Source organism: Myxine glutinosa, chromosome 7, assembly GCF_964187855.1.
Source record: "Myxine glutinosa chromosome 7, kmMyxGlut1.1, whole genome shotgun sequence".
NCBI lineage: Eukaryota > Metazoa > Chordata > Myxini > Myxiniformes > Myxinidae > Myxine > Myxine glutinosa.
Genome location: NC_136267.1, coordinates 169,195,030 through 169,211,848, shown reverse-complemented (window position 1 = coordinate 169,211,848; position 16,819 = coordinate 169,195,030). Strand labels below are relative to the sequence as shown.

At 45.2% G+C, this 16,819-nt stretch overlaps 1 protein-coding gene across 4 annotated transcripts in view; it reads left to right on the top strand.

Annotated features, from left to right (window-relative positions):
- The window catches only part of LOC137431816 (natural resistance-associated macrophage protein 2), a 121,385-nt gene that overhangs the window by 86,303 nt on the left and 18,263 nt on the right, over nucleotides 1–16,819 (top strand). For all 4 annotated transcript variants that reach the window (XM_068123551.2, XM_068123550.2, XM_068123548.2 and 1 more), the window contains exons 11-15: nucleotides 292–378; nucleotides 14,150–14,269; nucleotides 14,391–14,540; nucleotides 14,755–14,828; nucleotides 14,938–15,091. In XM_068123551.2, the coding sequence (XP_067979652.1) occupies nucleotides 292–378; nucleotides 14,150–14,269; nucleotides 14,391–14,540; nucleotides 14,755–14,828; nucleotides 14,938–15,091 (585 nt within the window). The remainder of the gene's footprint in view (nucleotides 1–291; nucleotides 379–14,149; nucleotides 14,270–14,390; nucleotides 14,541–14,754; nucleotides 14,829–14,937; nucleotides 15,092–16,819) is intronic.

Below are 16,819 nucleotides of genomic sequence, written 5' to 3'. Positions count from 1 at the left end.
AAAAAGTGTAGGATTTGGGGTGAAATTAGCGGGGGTAGAAAAGATCAAGGTTTTGGATGGGGGAAGATAAGAGATGGTGGTGAACAGCTGTTTTAAAGACCTGGAGGGTGGAGTGGGATTGAAGAGAGTGAGGGAGTTTGTTCCAGAGGCGGGAGAAAAGAGGAATGAAGGAGTGAAGGTGAGCAGAAAGATTTGCATCTTACTATTGACATTTTAGCCGATGTATTTGAGAGAGTGTCTGTAGCAGTATACGTACTTTCTAACACTGTTTCATCCTGACCGTCTGTGCAGCGCGAAGTCTGTATGGAAGCCAAAAGTCCCTATGCCAACGTTTTTGACAACAGCACGGATATGCTACAAGTAGACATTTACAAAGGGGTAAGAATCCATTTCCATTACATATTTGGAAATCTGTTTTGAAAACAAATCCATTTTTTTTGGAGAATCACTCCGTTAGTTTTTTTTTTGTTTTTTTTTTTTGGGAGTGCACATTACTATATGTATTGTATATCTGCTTATTTGTAGCTTTAATTTGATTATTTTGATGTGGTAAATAAGCTTCTAGTTAGGCAGGGTTATGACGAATCTAAATGTAGCAGCAACGCTTTATAGTTGCACAAAGGCAACCCGCGCAAAGTTGCACAAAGATAACTTGTACCTAACCCTAACCCTAACAACCCTAACAACAACTCGGTCTGAGGTTTCAACCACCTAACTGAAATGCAATCCATATGTTCGCAATCCTTAATAGTCTTCTCCTAGAAAAGAAATGGAGGAGGAATTTCATGACTGCGACAAACAGATTGTGAGACCAATAAGCGACCATTTCATTATTTATGCCCAGGCACATTGCTTATTTGCCATTAATTCTACTGTAGCATTGAAAGGGGAGGGGATGTGGGCCATAACTACAATGTGTTAGGATAGCATGGTTCATGTGCTCGGGAAGGTGAGATTTACACCTGTACTTGGGTGGGGATACATCAGAGATAACTTCTACCCAATGTGCACTGGAGAGCCAGTTATCTTCCATTATATAGCAGCATTGGGTAAGGAGGTTGTCATGTAAGACATCTTGTCTACGTGCGAGCCCAGGTGGAGAACTTGAGGTGAGTGGAAACGGGCACATAAATGTGCTCAGCGCGTGTCTTTGGGAATCCACCTCCAAAGACCATGCACTAGCTGGTGTAATCAACTGTAGAAGCTCCTGGACAGAGGAGGGATGCTTTTGTGGAGGCGTTGCCCCATGGGAGGAAGAGGGCAGGGGGACGTTAACAGACAATTATGTGACCAGCCGCATGCTGCCCAAGAGCATAAAAGCTGCCCGCCTGCATGTACAAAGTCTTTTGGCCGTGGACCTCGCTCTTCTGCCTTATCTTGACCACATATACTCTAGGAAATGGACCATCTTCCTGGATTGTTTTGTTCATAGGTTTGATTTTGGCTTTGTCATTTTTACAGTGATGCTCATTCATTCAAAGCTAAGCTATGGGAATAAACAACTCTACCAGTGCAGTTAAATTTGAGAGCAGAGAGAGCAGAGAGGACAGAGGGCAGAGAAGAGATGCATTCAGGTATTATTATAACAAACAGATATGTTCCATGACGTGAGATGGTCGTTGCATTGATAAAGCTTTATACTGGGGTTCTCCCCCACAATTCTCTCTTCCCACTTCCAAACATCCAGTCTGAGGAAAGGGGGCACAGCCTGGCATTCATTGTGTATGAGTGCAGCAAGCATAGCAGTTTGTCATCAAAAAAAATAAAAAAATTTCACCTCTACATTTCAAAATAAATACCCCTGTGGGGACTTAGTTATTTCTCCATTGTTTGAGAAGATTTCTAAATACATTACCTGAATTTTAGTCTTTTTTAGTCTCTTATAGGGAGGGGGTGGTTCCGGATGGGGAGCACCACCCCATGAGACCTTACTGTCCTGACGCAGTGCCAGCCAAATTTGATCCGTATCGCTCAGATAGTTGTGGAGATGATGTTTTAGTGAAAATGAGGGATTCTGGGAGGGCAGCCGTGGCCCCCTTTACATGGGAGATACGATCATGAGGAGCACAGCTTAAGGTTAAGGCATAGTCCCGATACCCAGTGGTGAGTTTCCTCTGGATCTGTCTGGTGGTTTCTGAGAAGACTTTTGAATGAAATATTAATATTTGGGGCAAAATTTGGGCCAAGAGACTCATCCATTTAACCGTCCTTTATAGGGGGCGCATCTGAATCCGGAGCACAACCCCCATGAGACCTTGCTGTCCTGATGCATCGTACCAAATTTGGTCCATATTGGTCAAGTAATTTGTGAGATGTTTTAGTTGAATGTTTATGTACATTTATACGGACGGCCGGACATCGGGACCCACTCTGAGGTTATTTGGGAGGAATAACTTAATAAAATTAATCTACATTTAATCTGGTTTGTCATACAAAATTCCAGTTTGGCCATAATAGCGCTTAATAATAGCGAGATACATTCTAGCCATAATATAGATATTTTCTCAATTTCTCCCTCATGGCTGAATCGGCTTTGATGGTTAAACCACGATTTTACAATTAATTGTTTATTATATTGACTTTAATTTGTACAAAAAAATTGTTAAGATTTGTTAAAAAATAAATGAATAAATAAATAAAATATAGGAAATAAAAGAAACAAAAATGTTAAAGAAAAGAAATAATTAGGATTGTCCATAAAAAGCGTCGAAACAAAATTCCTTATGATGGTCTATGCTGCTTTGTCTCATTTATGATTAACTTCTTGAAAATTTCATGAAGACTATTGACAACTTCATAAAAAATGAGGTTGGTATTTTTTTTCATGTCATCTAGGACTAATTGTAGACATTATAACAGAAGAAATTCATATTTTACATTTTATGTTACACTTCGTGTCACATGACCATCGTGAAGTGGACAATAATCTCTAAGTTACCCGAATGTATAAACAGTGATACAATGTCACTCTTGTGACCATATACACATGATATTTGAATGACCAAGATCACATGGAACAATGGCAATGAATCGGAATCATCGCTTCCTGCGTACTTATTTTTGCAGGTATCCGGATCGCACTCGCATAGCTCTGTGCAAGGAACGAAACACTGTGAGGACAGCAGTATGTCCCTGAATAATCTGTTTCAATAGTTACTATAATGGCATTTGGTCGAGTGCAAACCTCCACCAGGCTGAACAGTTTGCTTTGCATACCACTGATAGGCCAAACCTGCATCCCGACATTAACTAAAATATAATTGGGTTGTTATTGTCACCTACCCCATTCATCCACCAAGTTTTGGCACAACCCATCCACAACTTTTTGAAATACCCTCGGACCCTGCTATTCGCGGGGAATACGTTTCTGGAAAATCAGCGAATAGCGAAACCCACAAATAGCGGGGCATTGTTTTAATGGAAAAAGGGGGGATAGGTTCCTGAGTGACGAAAATCCGCGAATAGAGAGGACCAAACCGCGAATAGGAGGCAAAATCCACGAGTGTTGAGGCAAAATCCGCAAATGGTGAGGAAAATCCCACAAATGTCGATGATAATCCTCGAAGGTTTTATAAATACCGTGTGTGAAGCTAACGGGTCGTGAATTTTTTTTTTGCACCAATGAAAAACCGCGAATTCGCGGAACACGGCTGCGAATAGGAAAAAAAAACCTGCGACTTCGCGGAAGACGGCCATGAATAGAAAAAAACCGCGAATTCGCCGGACACCCTTTCCGTGAATAGAGAAACGGGGCACATTTTATCACCCGCGAATACACGCAACCCGTGAATAGCGGAACCGCTAATAGCGGGGTCCGAAGGTACCATGCTATATCGTTTTTGGCTCCATCACTCAAAAATGAAGAATCACTTCAAAAATTATTGGATCTGGATCTTCCCCAAAATCAAATCAATTAGTCCTGGTCACACAACCAACCTGTCCATCAAAATTAGTCTGAATCCGTCCATAACGTTGAGATATCTTTGTTGACAGACAGACAAATGAAGACAGGTGTGAAAACATAACCTCTGTCCAACATCGGTGGCGGAAGTAACAAGTTAATTGCGTAATTGGGTAATTGGGTAATAATTGGGTAATTGGGTTAATTGGGTAATTGGGTAATACCAAGTGTTGATTTTTCAAAGAACCTTTAAATTCCCATGGAGATGATTGCTCAATGGATGTTCTTATGATCTTTGCAGATTGGGATATGATGGAAACATCCTCTTCTCCACTCCGTTGTGCTACTTTACAAACTGCAGTGTTGTGCGTGTCAGTTGAATGAATAACAGATGGTGCTGATCGATCAAGAGAACGAATAAATTATAACTCTATTATATGTTCTTGTATCTTTTTGTAAAGCTTTTCTTTGTTATTGTTTCATCATATCTTCATTGTCACTCTGTGCATCATTTATTGGGACAAAACTTACAGAACATGTCTTTTCGTGAGGTTGACACTAGAACTGCATTTCTTGTGCCTTGGAGTTCATTCCTCTTTTCATTTTCTGCCTCACTGGTTGAAGATGTACCACGTGTTCCGCTCTTGCACGTTTGCCATTGTTCGCTATTCACCATTTGCGGTACAAAATGTCGCTTGACACGGCGTCTTTTTCATTGATTAGTTCACTGTAGTTCACTTTCCATTTCTCATTGTCATTCTCCTTTACAATGTCTACAATCTATTCATCGATGTTTGGCACTCTTACACATATGGACGTTTTCATGCTGGTAATCCTGGGAAAATAAACACTGCACTTTGTTGAATTTGGGAGTGTCTGGGCAGTAATCTTGCCTGCCAACGAAGTTTGTCCACCGTAAACACGTGTTGTTGAGCATGTGATTGATAGACGGCATTTCCTTTTCATTCACTGAGATGCATCCCACACGGATATGGCTTTGTTATGTTGTTCCCTCGAATGTTTCTTTGATTTGTGGTGTCCGCATAGCATTCCATACACCACATAGCATTGTTTTCCTTCCATTGTTCTGACTCAAGTCTGTGAAGATGTTACGATATCAACACAAACTCTTGTTCACCAAATTTGGCTCTCTCCTTGACACACTAAAGAAAACGTTCCTAACTGCCCTCGTTTAGTCCCTCTTTACTGACTAGCAGTCTGACATTTGACTCACAGCCTGACGTATGTCTCTACTTCTCTCTTCTTCTCTGGTAGGCTGTCTGGATGTGTAGTTTCCATAGTCTGAAACAAATTAACCAGACTCTGGTGTAATGGTTAGAGCGTCCTCTCCAAGTCTGTTTGGTCGGCGGTTTAAACTCCGACCGAGTCGCATCAAAGACTTTTAAAATGATATGTGCTGCTTCCGTGTTTCTTATTATTTCGCTCACTTACTCCTTGCGAACCGTGGGATCTTTAACGTCCACCAACTAATGTTTGCAGACACAACGCCCTGTTTAATGCCCATCCGAGTGATGGCGCACACGCTGGATTCAGGCCCAGGATAGACAGATCCAGGATAGTTTGTGTACCTCTGTATCTAGGCTATACTGCTAGCCCCTTTATATGGATAATCATGCTGAAGTTACTCAAGTTGAATGATTAATCACAATAATCAGATGAAATGGTGCTCGTTTCGTAATAATAATAATAATAATAATTCATTTATTTTGTATAGCGCTTTTCCAGAAGCCCAAAGGCGCTTTGACAGAGTGGAAAACATAATGCATAACAATACATGAAAACAACAATTGCAAAAAGACAAGAATCAAGAAAACAAACAGCAGCGATATACGGCATATATATAAGACAAGAATCAAAAAGACAAGACAAGAATCAATAGGGAAATATTTAAAGCAAAAGGAGGGAGAAGGAGAAGAGATAGTCAGGGGTTAAATGCTGTGGGTTGAATGTTGAATGCAGCGTTGAACAGGTGGGTCTTTAGTGATGTTTTGAATGTGGTGAGTGAGGAGGAGTCTCTGATGGTGTGAGGTAGTGAGTTCCAGAGGGTGGGAGCAGCGATGGAGAAGGCCCTGTCCCCCCAGGATCTGAATTTGGTCCGGATGGAGGGGGTCAGGAGGTTGGTACCAGCAGAGCGGAGGTTGCGGGTGGGAGTGTGTCTGGAGAGGAGGTCAGCCAGGTAGGATGGGGCCAGGTTATGGAGGGCTTTGTATGTCAAGAGGAGGATTTTGTACTGGATTCTCTGGGGGATGGGGAGCCAGTGAAGCTTGTAAAGGACGGGGGTGATGTGGTCACGGGTCCGGGAATGAGTGAGTAGACGGGCAGCGGAGTTCTGAATGTATTGGAGTTTATTGGTGATTTTTGAGGGTGAACCATAGAGGAGGCTATTGCAGTAGTCCAGACGGGAGGTGATGAAGGCGTGGATGAGGGTTTCTGCAGCCGTGGAGGAGAGGGATGAGCGGAGACGGGCAATGTTTTTCAGGTGAAAGAAGGCTGACTTTGTGATCTGTTTAGTGTATTTGTCGAAGGAAAGGGTTTGGTCAAAGATGACGCCAATAGTAATGATATTACTATTATTATTTTGTGTGCAGTCTGTGTCTGCTGGTTGCACTATTGTTGGGAGTGCGGCTTTGCCGCTGATGCAGTCAGTGCCCCTGTATCCATTAAGCTGGTACTCACTTCGACAACCTGGGAAGGATTTATTGGCACAACAGGGGATACAAGTCAAGACCGTAAATAAGATCCTAAGCCAGCCACCTTCACCGTTAAGCCAACACCAGGCTTATTACTAGCAAGTCCTTTACCCCCAGCTTGTTACCAACATAGTCTAGAATTAAAACCACTAGAAGCAGCTAACACAAGTCGTGCCCACAACATTCCTGCAATAATGACATTCATTGACTTTCAAAAAGCCTTCATATCCATCCATTGTGGCAAGATGCCGAAGATCCTATCGGCATATGGAATGCCTGATCAACTTGTGAAGATGATTTTCAATATGTATAGGGATACATTTTCCAAGATACTCTCACCAGCTGGAAAAATGCAGCTTTTCAAAAATTATAGCCAGAGGAGACAACCTTGTCCTTTATGTGTTCATCATAGTGCTTAGCCTGGTGTTGGCTTAGCGGTTAGGGTGCCGGCTTGGGATCCTAGGATCCTTGGTTCGAATCCCGTTCGATTGCTGAATTAACGCCAGGGGGGTTGACTCAGCCTGTCATCCTTCCGAGGTCGGCAAATTGAGTACCAGCTTGCTGGGATGAATGATCACGGTGTGTACCCCGATTTAGAATAGGTACACCGTATCCCTGTGCATCCTAAGAGCGTGATCAAAGGTTGGCGTCAGGAAGGGCATCCGGCCATAAAAACATTGCCTCAAACAGGGAACCATGGTTGTCATGGGGCCCGCAAGGCTAACCCCTGCTCCAGCGGGGAAAATGGCCTTAAAACGATCATTCATTCATCCATTCATAGTGCTTGATAGCCTGGTATTGGCTTAGCGGTTAGGGTGCCGGCTTGGGATCCTATGATCCTGGGTTCGAATCCCAGTCGATCGCTAAATTAACACCAGGGGGGTTGACTCAGCCTGTAATCCTTCCGAGGTCGGCAAATTGAGTACCAGCTTGCTGTGATGAATGATCACGGTGTGTACCCCGATTTAGAATAGGTACACCATATCCCTGCGCATCGTAAGAGATGACTAAGGGTTGGCGTCAGGAAGGGCATCCGGCCATAAAAACATTGCCTCAAACAGGGAACCATGATTGTCATGGGGCCCGAAAGGCTAACCCCTGCTCTAGCGGGGGAAAATCGCCTTAAAACGATCATTCATTCATTCATAGTGCTTGATTATGCACTCAGAAATGCGATGAAAGGCAAGAAGGAGGAATTGGGGTTCCAACTCTAAAGAAGACTAGCGTTATGCCTAGGTCCCCTGTCGGTGAAGTGATGTGCGATGTGCCATCTTGGATTTTGACGTGGCGACCCAATTTTCAATAGCATTCTTCCTTATGCCTAGATACACCCACACACCAGATTAGAAGTTGGTACTTCATTTATTTTTCAAGATATTCCACTCGCAAGGTTCAGACATACATGGCGGCGGCCATCTTGGGTTTTGACGTGGCGACCTAATTTTCAATAGGGTTCTTCCATATGCCTAGTTGCACCCACACACCAAATTAGAATTCGGTCCTTCGCTTACGCACGCACCCACGCACGGACACCCGCACGCACGGACGGATGGACGGACGCACACACGGACGGAGGGGAAAACCATAGTCCCCCTTTCGCTCCGCGGTGCGACGGGGGACGAAAAAGTAGAAGAGTCAAACCAGTGGTTCTTCCTAATCTCGACTCAGCTGATGTGGCCTTGTTGTCAGAAGAAATTGAGCAAGCGCAAGAACTTCTCTGGCGAGTCGGTGCAAGCGCTGCTAAGAAAGGGCTACCAATTAATGCTAACAAACTAAAGTGATGACATTCATACAAGTTGAGAGAGGTCTCGATCATTAATCAAACGGTGAAATAAAACTTGAGAGAGTCGATGGCTTCAAGTGTCTTGGTTTGTCAGTTAACACAACTGCTATCAAACAAAGGAAAGTTTCCGCATGGAGAGCTTGTGTTACATATTTATGTGAATGTATGTGAATTACTATTCAGGTCTTTGCTTATCAATGTGTAGTCGATTAAACGTTGTTGTGATTAAAGGGTCAGGAGCCCTTCTGGGAAAAAGGAGACCGGAAACGGAAGAAAAAAAAAGACACGAGGTCCGGGAGAAGCGACGATTCTTCTTCTTCCTCGCCGAGCTCGGACGCGAGCGGTATCGCTATTGAGCAACGTAAGAGAATCGGCGTTTAACAGCCCGTCTGGCGAGAGGAGTTACCGGGATGTGTAACTACCCTTTGACACGTCAAGTCACTGTGGGTTCGTGCACGGAACCAAGCGTCCGGCACAGTTCGCCTCACCGTCTACAAGGCCGCGTACGGGTCGCCCCTTGGGCCTCGCGTGCTGGGCAAGCCGCGTGTTGCTTTGCCCGCTTTGCTTTACCCGCTTTGCTGGGCCAGGAGGTGTGCGCTGCAGCCGTGGTTCCCGGTACGGGACGTGCCCGGTGGAAGCACGTCAGGAAGGGTCCGTTCAACCGCCCACGAACGGAGATCGAACTACAGGAGTACGGAGACATTGAGAGAGACATTGACCATGGAGGGAGTCGGGAGTGGGGCTCACGTGAGGAATGTATAAGATGGCCATCTTAGAGTTACTGTAGATGAGTTTACATCTTTGTAAGATTGATTGCTGATGGTTGATGGTTGTTGATTGCTCGGGGAATATATCCTTGATTATTCCGGATCCTTGGTGTGGGGTTTCTTATTGATTGGAATTCATATTGATTGCGTTACGAACGCGCATAACTAATAGATCTTTCTGGCGGAGTTCCTCTCACGGTCCGGGGGTCACCGAGACCAGGTAGTCACCGGGAGGACCACGTAACAGAATTGGGGGCTCGTCCAAATTACGATTTGCGGATTCGCAATTGGGTCTACGTCCGGGATTTAAAATTGTATAACATAATAAAATAATAGTTTTATTAATTAAAATTAATTAATTAATTATTAATTGGTAAATTTTTGAGAAATTGTGGTAAAGTCTTGGGTGAAGGTTAACAGGTGTTAACGATAGTCACCATGGCGTTTGTTGCACAGAACTTTGCGGTAACACCTAGTGAGGCACAGTTCCGAGCGTTACTAAAAGCGGACCTCTTGAAATTGGCCAAACATTTTAACTTGGAGGTCCGAACTAATTTGAGGAAGGCAGAGTTGCAGACCACGGTGATACAATCTATGGTGGGATTAGGAACATGGGACGAGTTAGCCTGGGAGTGGCTACCCGAAGAACCAGAAGACGTTGAGCTCCGGAAACTGGAGTTGCAATTACGGAGCCAGGAACGGATCAAAGAAGAAGAAAGGAAAGCAGAAAAGGAAAGAGCAGAAGAAGAAAGGAACGCAGAAAAGGAAAGAGCAGAAGAAGAAAGGAAAGCAGAAAAGGAAAGAGCAGAAGAAGAAAGGAAAGCAGAAGAGAGGAGAGAAGAGAAACAAGCAGAGGAAAGGAGAGTGGAACGAGAACTCCAGGAAAGGTTAAAAGAAGAAGAAAGGAAAGCAGAAGAGAGGAGAGAAGAGAAACAAGCAGAGGAAAGGAGAGTGGAACGAGAACTCCAGGAAAGGTTAGAAGGGAGAAAAGCAGAGGAGAGGAGAGCTGCAAGGGACCTCGAAGCAGAGGAGAGAAAAGCGGAAAGGGAATTAAAGGAACGTGACATGGAGCTTCAGCAAGAAATTAAATTCAAGGAGCTGGAGTTAATGAGAGAACGGGGAGAGGTACCACCCTTGCTGACGGGGTCGACACCTAGCCAGAACACCTGGGATGTGGGCAGACATGTGAGGCTGGTTCCACCCTTCAGTGAAAAGGAAGTCGCTAAATTTTTTCCACACTTTGAGAAAGTGGCTCGACAGTTAAACTGGCCGGAGGAGGCCTGGACCATACTAGTGCAAAGTGTGCTGGTGGGAAAAGCTCAAGAGATTTATTCGGCACTACCAATGGACCAATGTGCAGATTATGAGGTATTGAAGAAGCACATCCTCAAAGCCTATGAGTTGGTTCCGGAAGCTTACCGGCAAAAATTCAGGAATGCCAGGAAGAGGGAGAGTGAGACCCATGTGGAGTTTGCTAGAGTGAAAGAAAACATGTTTGATCGGTGGTGTGAGTCAAAAGGAGTCGGGAACGACTTCGAAGCATTGCGTGACCTGATGCTGGTGGAGGAATTTCAACAGTGTGTCCACGAGGACATCAAAGTGTACCTGCAGGAAAAGAAAGTACCGAAGTTGTGGGACGCAGCCACCATGGCAGATGATTATGCCTGAACACACCGGATAGGGGTCCACGAACCTAACTCCTCGCCTAGATCTCCGCAGGGGAGGTGGGGAACAGCAGGTGCGGAGAATGACAATACATGGCGGCGGCCTCGAGAGGATTATGGGGACAACGCGGATACCCCACCTGTTCGAAATCAGAGGGCTGCGGGCCCAAGACAAACTTATTTTTCGGGGGGCCCGAGGCAGACCACGAGTTTTTCCTCCGGGCCTACTTGCGCTTTTTGCAAGAAACCTGGACACTTGATGTCCAGTTGTTACCTCATGAAAAGGGAAGACCCAGAGCGGAGTCCGACTATTACCACTCCGAATGCGATGGCAAGCGTAAGAAATCGCCCACAGAAGAGTTACCAACCATTTATTTATGAGGGGTTGGTCTCACTCAAGGGAGACTTGACTAACCCAAGACCGGTTAGGGTTTTGAGGGACACAGGAGCCCATCAATCCTTAATGCTTGAAGGCATTTTGCCATTGTCAAAGAGTACCGCAACTGGTGATAGTGTTCGGTTACAAGGGATCGGTGGCTGTGTTAGTGCCCCACTTCATGTCATCCATTTGGAATCCGATTTGGTGTCAGGACCGGTCACCGTCGGTTTACAAGCCATGCTTCCTGTAGAGGGAGTTTCTGTGATTATTGGGAATGATTTGGCCGGGGGGCAAATTTATGGTAACCCGAGGGTTGGTAAAGAGCACAGCAGGGAAAATAACACCCCACCAGCTCGGGATGGCGACAAAAGTTCCAAGTTATTTGTAGGGGGACTGAACTTCAACACAGAGGAAGAAGTTCTGACCTCTGTCTTCAACAGATATGGGCCGCTGGTGGAAGTGCGGGTGGTAAAAGACAGGGAAACGCAACGGTCAAGAGGGTTCGGCTTTGTCACGTTTGCAAGCACAAGAGATGCCAGGGAGGCAGAGAAGAATTGGAATGGTAAGGATTTGGAGGGTCGGACCATAACAGTAGGGAAGGCATTTCGTCGGCGTCGAGAGGTCTACAGAAGAGGACAACTTGGCAGTAGTTTTGGGGTTGGCAGCAGCCGATATTACTATGGAGGCTCCCAGAGTTACGGCACCTCCCGAAAGAATGAATGTCAGAGCACTGGCCGAGAAGGAGACCGCCAGTCAGGTAACGGCTGGGACAAGTGGTCCCACCGTAACTGTTAGGAGTCTGGAGAAGTTGAAGCACTATATATACGGGGGAGCCGCCGAGCCGGGGCTCCTACACGGACTAACCGTGAACGCCACGTTCTTAAAGGCGTCCAGGTAGTGAACTTTCCTGCACGGACTAACCGTGAACTCCACGTTCTTAAAGGCGTCCATGTAATGAACTTTCCTCCCCGGACTAACCGTGAACTCCACATTCCTTAAGGCGTCCATGTAGGGAATACTCCGCTGGGCCTCCCGAAAAAGTGCTATAGAGAGGTTTAAATTTGGGGGCTTTGGTCACCACCTCTTAACCGTCATTCAAGAGAAACTAGAAGTGGTTGACGCTTGGTCCAGAGGGAATTAATCTAGGGGATGGTGTGAAATTTTGTTGCTTTATTTTTAAGTGATGACTGTGCCCGGGGGGAACTGATGAGTTGGGGGCGGGGGTGAGTTATCTGGTTTGTTTATCCAAGTTGGCCGGTAAAGAAAGTTTTCGCTGGGCTCAAACTTTCTTTCTTGAAGGGGGGGAGTGTTACATATTTATGTGAATGTATGTGAATTACTATTCAGGTCTTTGCTTATCAATGTGTAGTCGATTAAAGGTTGTTGTGATTAAAGGGTCAGGAGCCCTTCTGGGAAAAAGGAGACCAGAAACGGAAGAAAAAAAGACACGAGGTCCGGGAGAAGCGACGATTCTTCTTCTTCCTCGCCGAGCTCGGACGCGAGTGGTATCGCTATTGAGCAACGTAAGAGAATCGGCGTTTAACAGCCCGTCTGGCGAGAGGAGTTACCGGGACGTGTAACTACCCTTTGACACGTCAAGTCACTGTGGGTTCGTGCACGGAACCAAGCGTCCGGCACAGTTCGCCTCACCGTCTACAAGGCCGCGTATGGGTCGCCCCTTGGGCCTCGCGCGCTGGGCAAGCCATGTGTTGCTTTGCCCGCTTTGCTTTACCCGCTTTGCTGGGCCAGGAGGTGTGCGCTGCAGCCGTGGTTCCCGGTACGGGACGTGCCCGGTGGAAGCACGTCAGGAAGGGTCCGTTCAACCGCCCACGTGCGGAGATCGAACTACAGGAGTACGGAGACATTGAGAGAGACATTGACCATGGAGGGAGTCGGGAGTGGGGCTCACATGAGGAATGTATAAGATGGCCATCTTAGAGTTACTGTAGATGAGTTTACATCTTTGTAAGATTGATTGCTGATGGTTGATGGTTGTTGATTGCTCGGGGAATATATCCTTGATTATTCCGGATCCTTGGTGTGGGGTTTCTTATTGATTGGAATTCATATTGATTGCGTTACGAACGCGCATAACTAATAGATCTTTCTGGCGGAGTTCCTCTCACGGTCCGGGGGTCACCGAGACCAGGTAGTCACCGGGAGGACCACGTAACACTTGCAACAAACCTTCAATAAGGAAGTCGACACCCTCTCGGCGTATCAAGGAACTACTGTTCATGGCATCAGTCAAGTCCCTCCTGCTTTCTGGAAGTGAAGCATTGACCTTCACTGTGACCCCCGAGAAGGGACTTGATGATGCTATACTCGACTTCTTCATTCAGCTTTAAATGTGCATTGGTCTGAATATACGGCAAATGAAGAGCTCTCTGGTTCTCTTTCAAGGCTGTCAGGTAACCTTCGAAGAGTACTTCTCGGGATTGCTGGGCACTGCAAACACCGCAAAAACGAAGCTGCTTCCAATCTTATACTCTGGACATCTAAACATGAAAGGCTGTAGCGGGGCGGACCAGCTCTCAATGGCAACATGTTGAAGAAGGACATAGGTCTGGAATAACTGCACACAGTAATGCTTGATATGGAGGACCGGAAGTTGAGCATCAGTCAGCTGAGTTCGGCCTGCGAGCCGACATAGGAAGAAGAGGCATCTCCTAAAGGCAAATATAACCGAGTTTGTTGTCTAACCTGATAGATGGTACACCTGGAGAACTTGCAACATGGCCGCCTTTATAATACAGGAAGCAAACAGCACAGATGCGTTCTTCTTTAATTTTTTTTTTCTCGGAAAATATTCTCTGATAAATTTATTTCAGATAATGTGACCAGAATGGGTCAAAGTAATACTCGATGGGTTAAGTTTAGCAAAAATAGAGAGATTGCTGTATAATAATAAAAAAGGTCTCGTGTTTTGGTGTTTGCATTGCAGGGCATTGGTTTGGGTTGTTACTTTGGCAGCGCAGCGTTGTACATCTGGGCGGTGGGCATTCTGGCTGCTGGACAGAGCTCCACCATGACGGGAACTTACTCAGGGCAGTTCGTCATGGAGGTAAGCGAATAGATCTGCCGAGTTATGGGAGTTCTTGACCACACCTGTGTGCCACTGACAAAAATGTGATGAGAGATACTCTTGGACGCTTATCATGTTGCTCGTCCTTTGACCCACGCAGGGATTTCTCAACATAAAGTGGACTCGTTTCGCTCGGACCGTATTAACGCGCTCCATCGCCATTGTCCCCACGCTGTTCGTGGCGACCTTCCAGGATGTGGAGCACCTGACGGGCATGAACGATTTCCTCAACGTACTGCAGAGCATGCAGGTGCTTTTCCTTTTCAATTCCATCCATGCACGAGCCATGCCTATTGTGTGTTAAGGTGTGCCTGGAGTTATTTCTGCTGCCTGCGATTTATCGTTTTCTAAAAGAAACATTTTGAGGCCCGTTGAATCATTGCATCCACACGTGTAGATAACATGAAGGCAAGTGGGGGGTGAAACGCATGAAAACTTGCTGTGTGTGTGTGTCCATCTTGCAGTTACCCTTCGCTCTTATCCCAATTCTGTCATTTACAAGCGAAAAGACAATCATGAAAGACTTTGCCAACAACTTGTAAGTGAAAAGACACGAGGAGCCATTTATATTTTTTAATCAATGGTGCAATATTAACGGAGCACATCGCAAACTTCCGAAATCTTTCCTTGCATATTCTGTCGGACAGATTCTGGAAGATTGGCGGTGGCTTTGTGATCGTCTTGATTTGTGCCATAAACCTCTACTTTGTAGTGGTGTACGTGCATCAACTGCAGCAGGTGGCATTCGTTGTACTTGCCTTCTTTCTGATCTTGCTTTACCTTATCTTCATTGTCTACCTGGTAGGTGTACTGCTTGTTTATTCTCATTTTATGCATTTTAACTTGAAATGTCACTGGATGCATCACAACATAATGTGGAAGAGCGTTTCTTCACCTTTTTTCCCCCTGTGTGTGTAAAATGATGCACCTTGTATTTGTGAGTGATAATATCCTGCAACTTGGTGGGGAAAACTGAATATGTACACAGGGAACTGGGTGCCGAGTCATACCAAAGACTTAAAATGGTACGTGCTACCTCTTTGCCTGATTCTCAGCATTCATTAAGGATAGAGTATGGACAGACAATGCTGGGAATGCAATGACAAACCACCCAGTGTAACCCTTCGCTCTTTCACGAGCCTCGATCTTGTATACAAAAAAAAAAAAAAAAAAAAAAAAAAAAAAAAAAAAACCCTTGCCAAGAAACTGCTTCCGCAGCACCCACGCTCTATAAGGGGTATTGTACATGGAAAACAACATCATGTACACTCGGACCTTGGTTCCGTTGTTTGACTAGTTCCAGCACAAATAAATTTCAGGCCGTCTCACGGGGACAAAGCCAAATAATTATGAAACATCTTCCTTGAGTACATTCGCAAGCTGAGGCCCTGTTTTTAGTTCCTCTGGAACGTAGTTCCGGGGAGCTTGAAGGATGGCGCGTCCATCCGTCAAGTCGGTAAACACTTGCAACTTCTCCAAAACTGCTGATGGGATTGTGACCAAACTTGGCTAAAATGATGTTTGGTATGTTGCAACTCGAGTTTGTTCACTGAATTAAGAAAATCGGTGTCTAAGGGGGTCTACTGGCGGACAAAGTTGGTCCAGGTTTGACCTCTCACCCTACTCCCCCAAAATAGGTATTTGCTTTTTCCTCAGAAACTACGCACACTATTCTGATGAAACTTCACCACAGGCTTCATCACCCGTGATGTACCGAAGTTTGTTCACGGCATTAAAAAATATATCAGGGTTTAAAGGAGTGTGTGAGGGGTTTGACCCCTCCCCCTTCCCCCTCTCCTCCAAAATAGGTATATGATCTCCTCCCTGAAACTACACAAACAATTTTGATATGAAACTTGATTTATCACAATCTTCATCACCTGTGTGATGTACCAATGTTTATTCACGGCATTATAAAAATCGGGGTCGAAGGAGGTCTACAGCAGGAGGAGGTGGGTTGTGCCCCAAAAGTTTTTGTTTTTTTTGGTTGTTTTAAGTCTTATGATTATGTTAGTATAATTCTACATGCTGCTCTATTAGCAAGAATTGGTTTGGAATACCGTGGTACTGTTTAAAATACCTTTTTATTCGGTGTAGTATACCGCTTTAGTCTACCAGGTGAGCGCCCAGGGGTATTGCCCCTATTTTCTTTCTTAACGTTAAAGCTATCGATAATATGAAATGCCATATATGGTACAAAGGCTATTTCAATGCTATTCCCTAAAGATGAATATATTGCACTCCAGTTTCCAAGTTATTCACTAGTTTATGCTTGCAGATATAAAGTGACTTTCATCAACAAGGCCGCCATACACCGGAACGATTTGTCCATCCCAATCCCCGGAAGTTATTGTCCCCGTCGCTCGGGCGTCAGCCAAAGGCCACATTGGGCCCATGTGACGATCGAGTATACGTCACGTGGGATTATAACAAAACTTGTTTGGTCACTTCCATGTTTCACGATGATCCACAAGGAATTTCCACCCTCTTTGAGCTGCCCCCTCTAGCCAGATTCATTTGGACAACTTG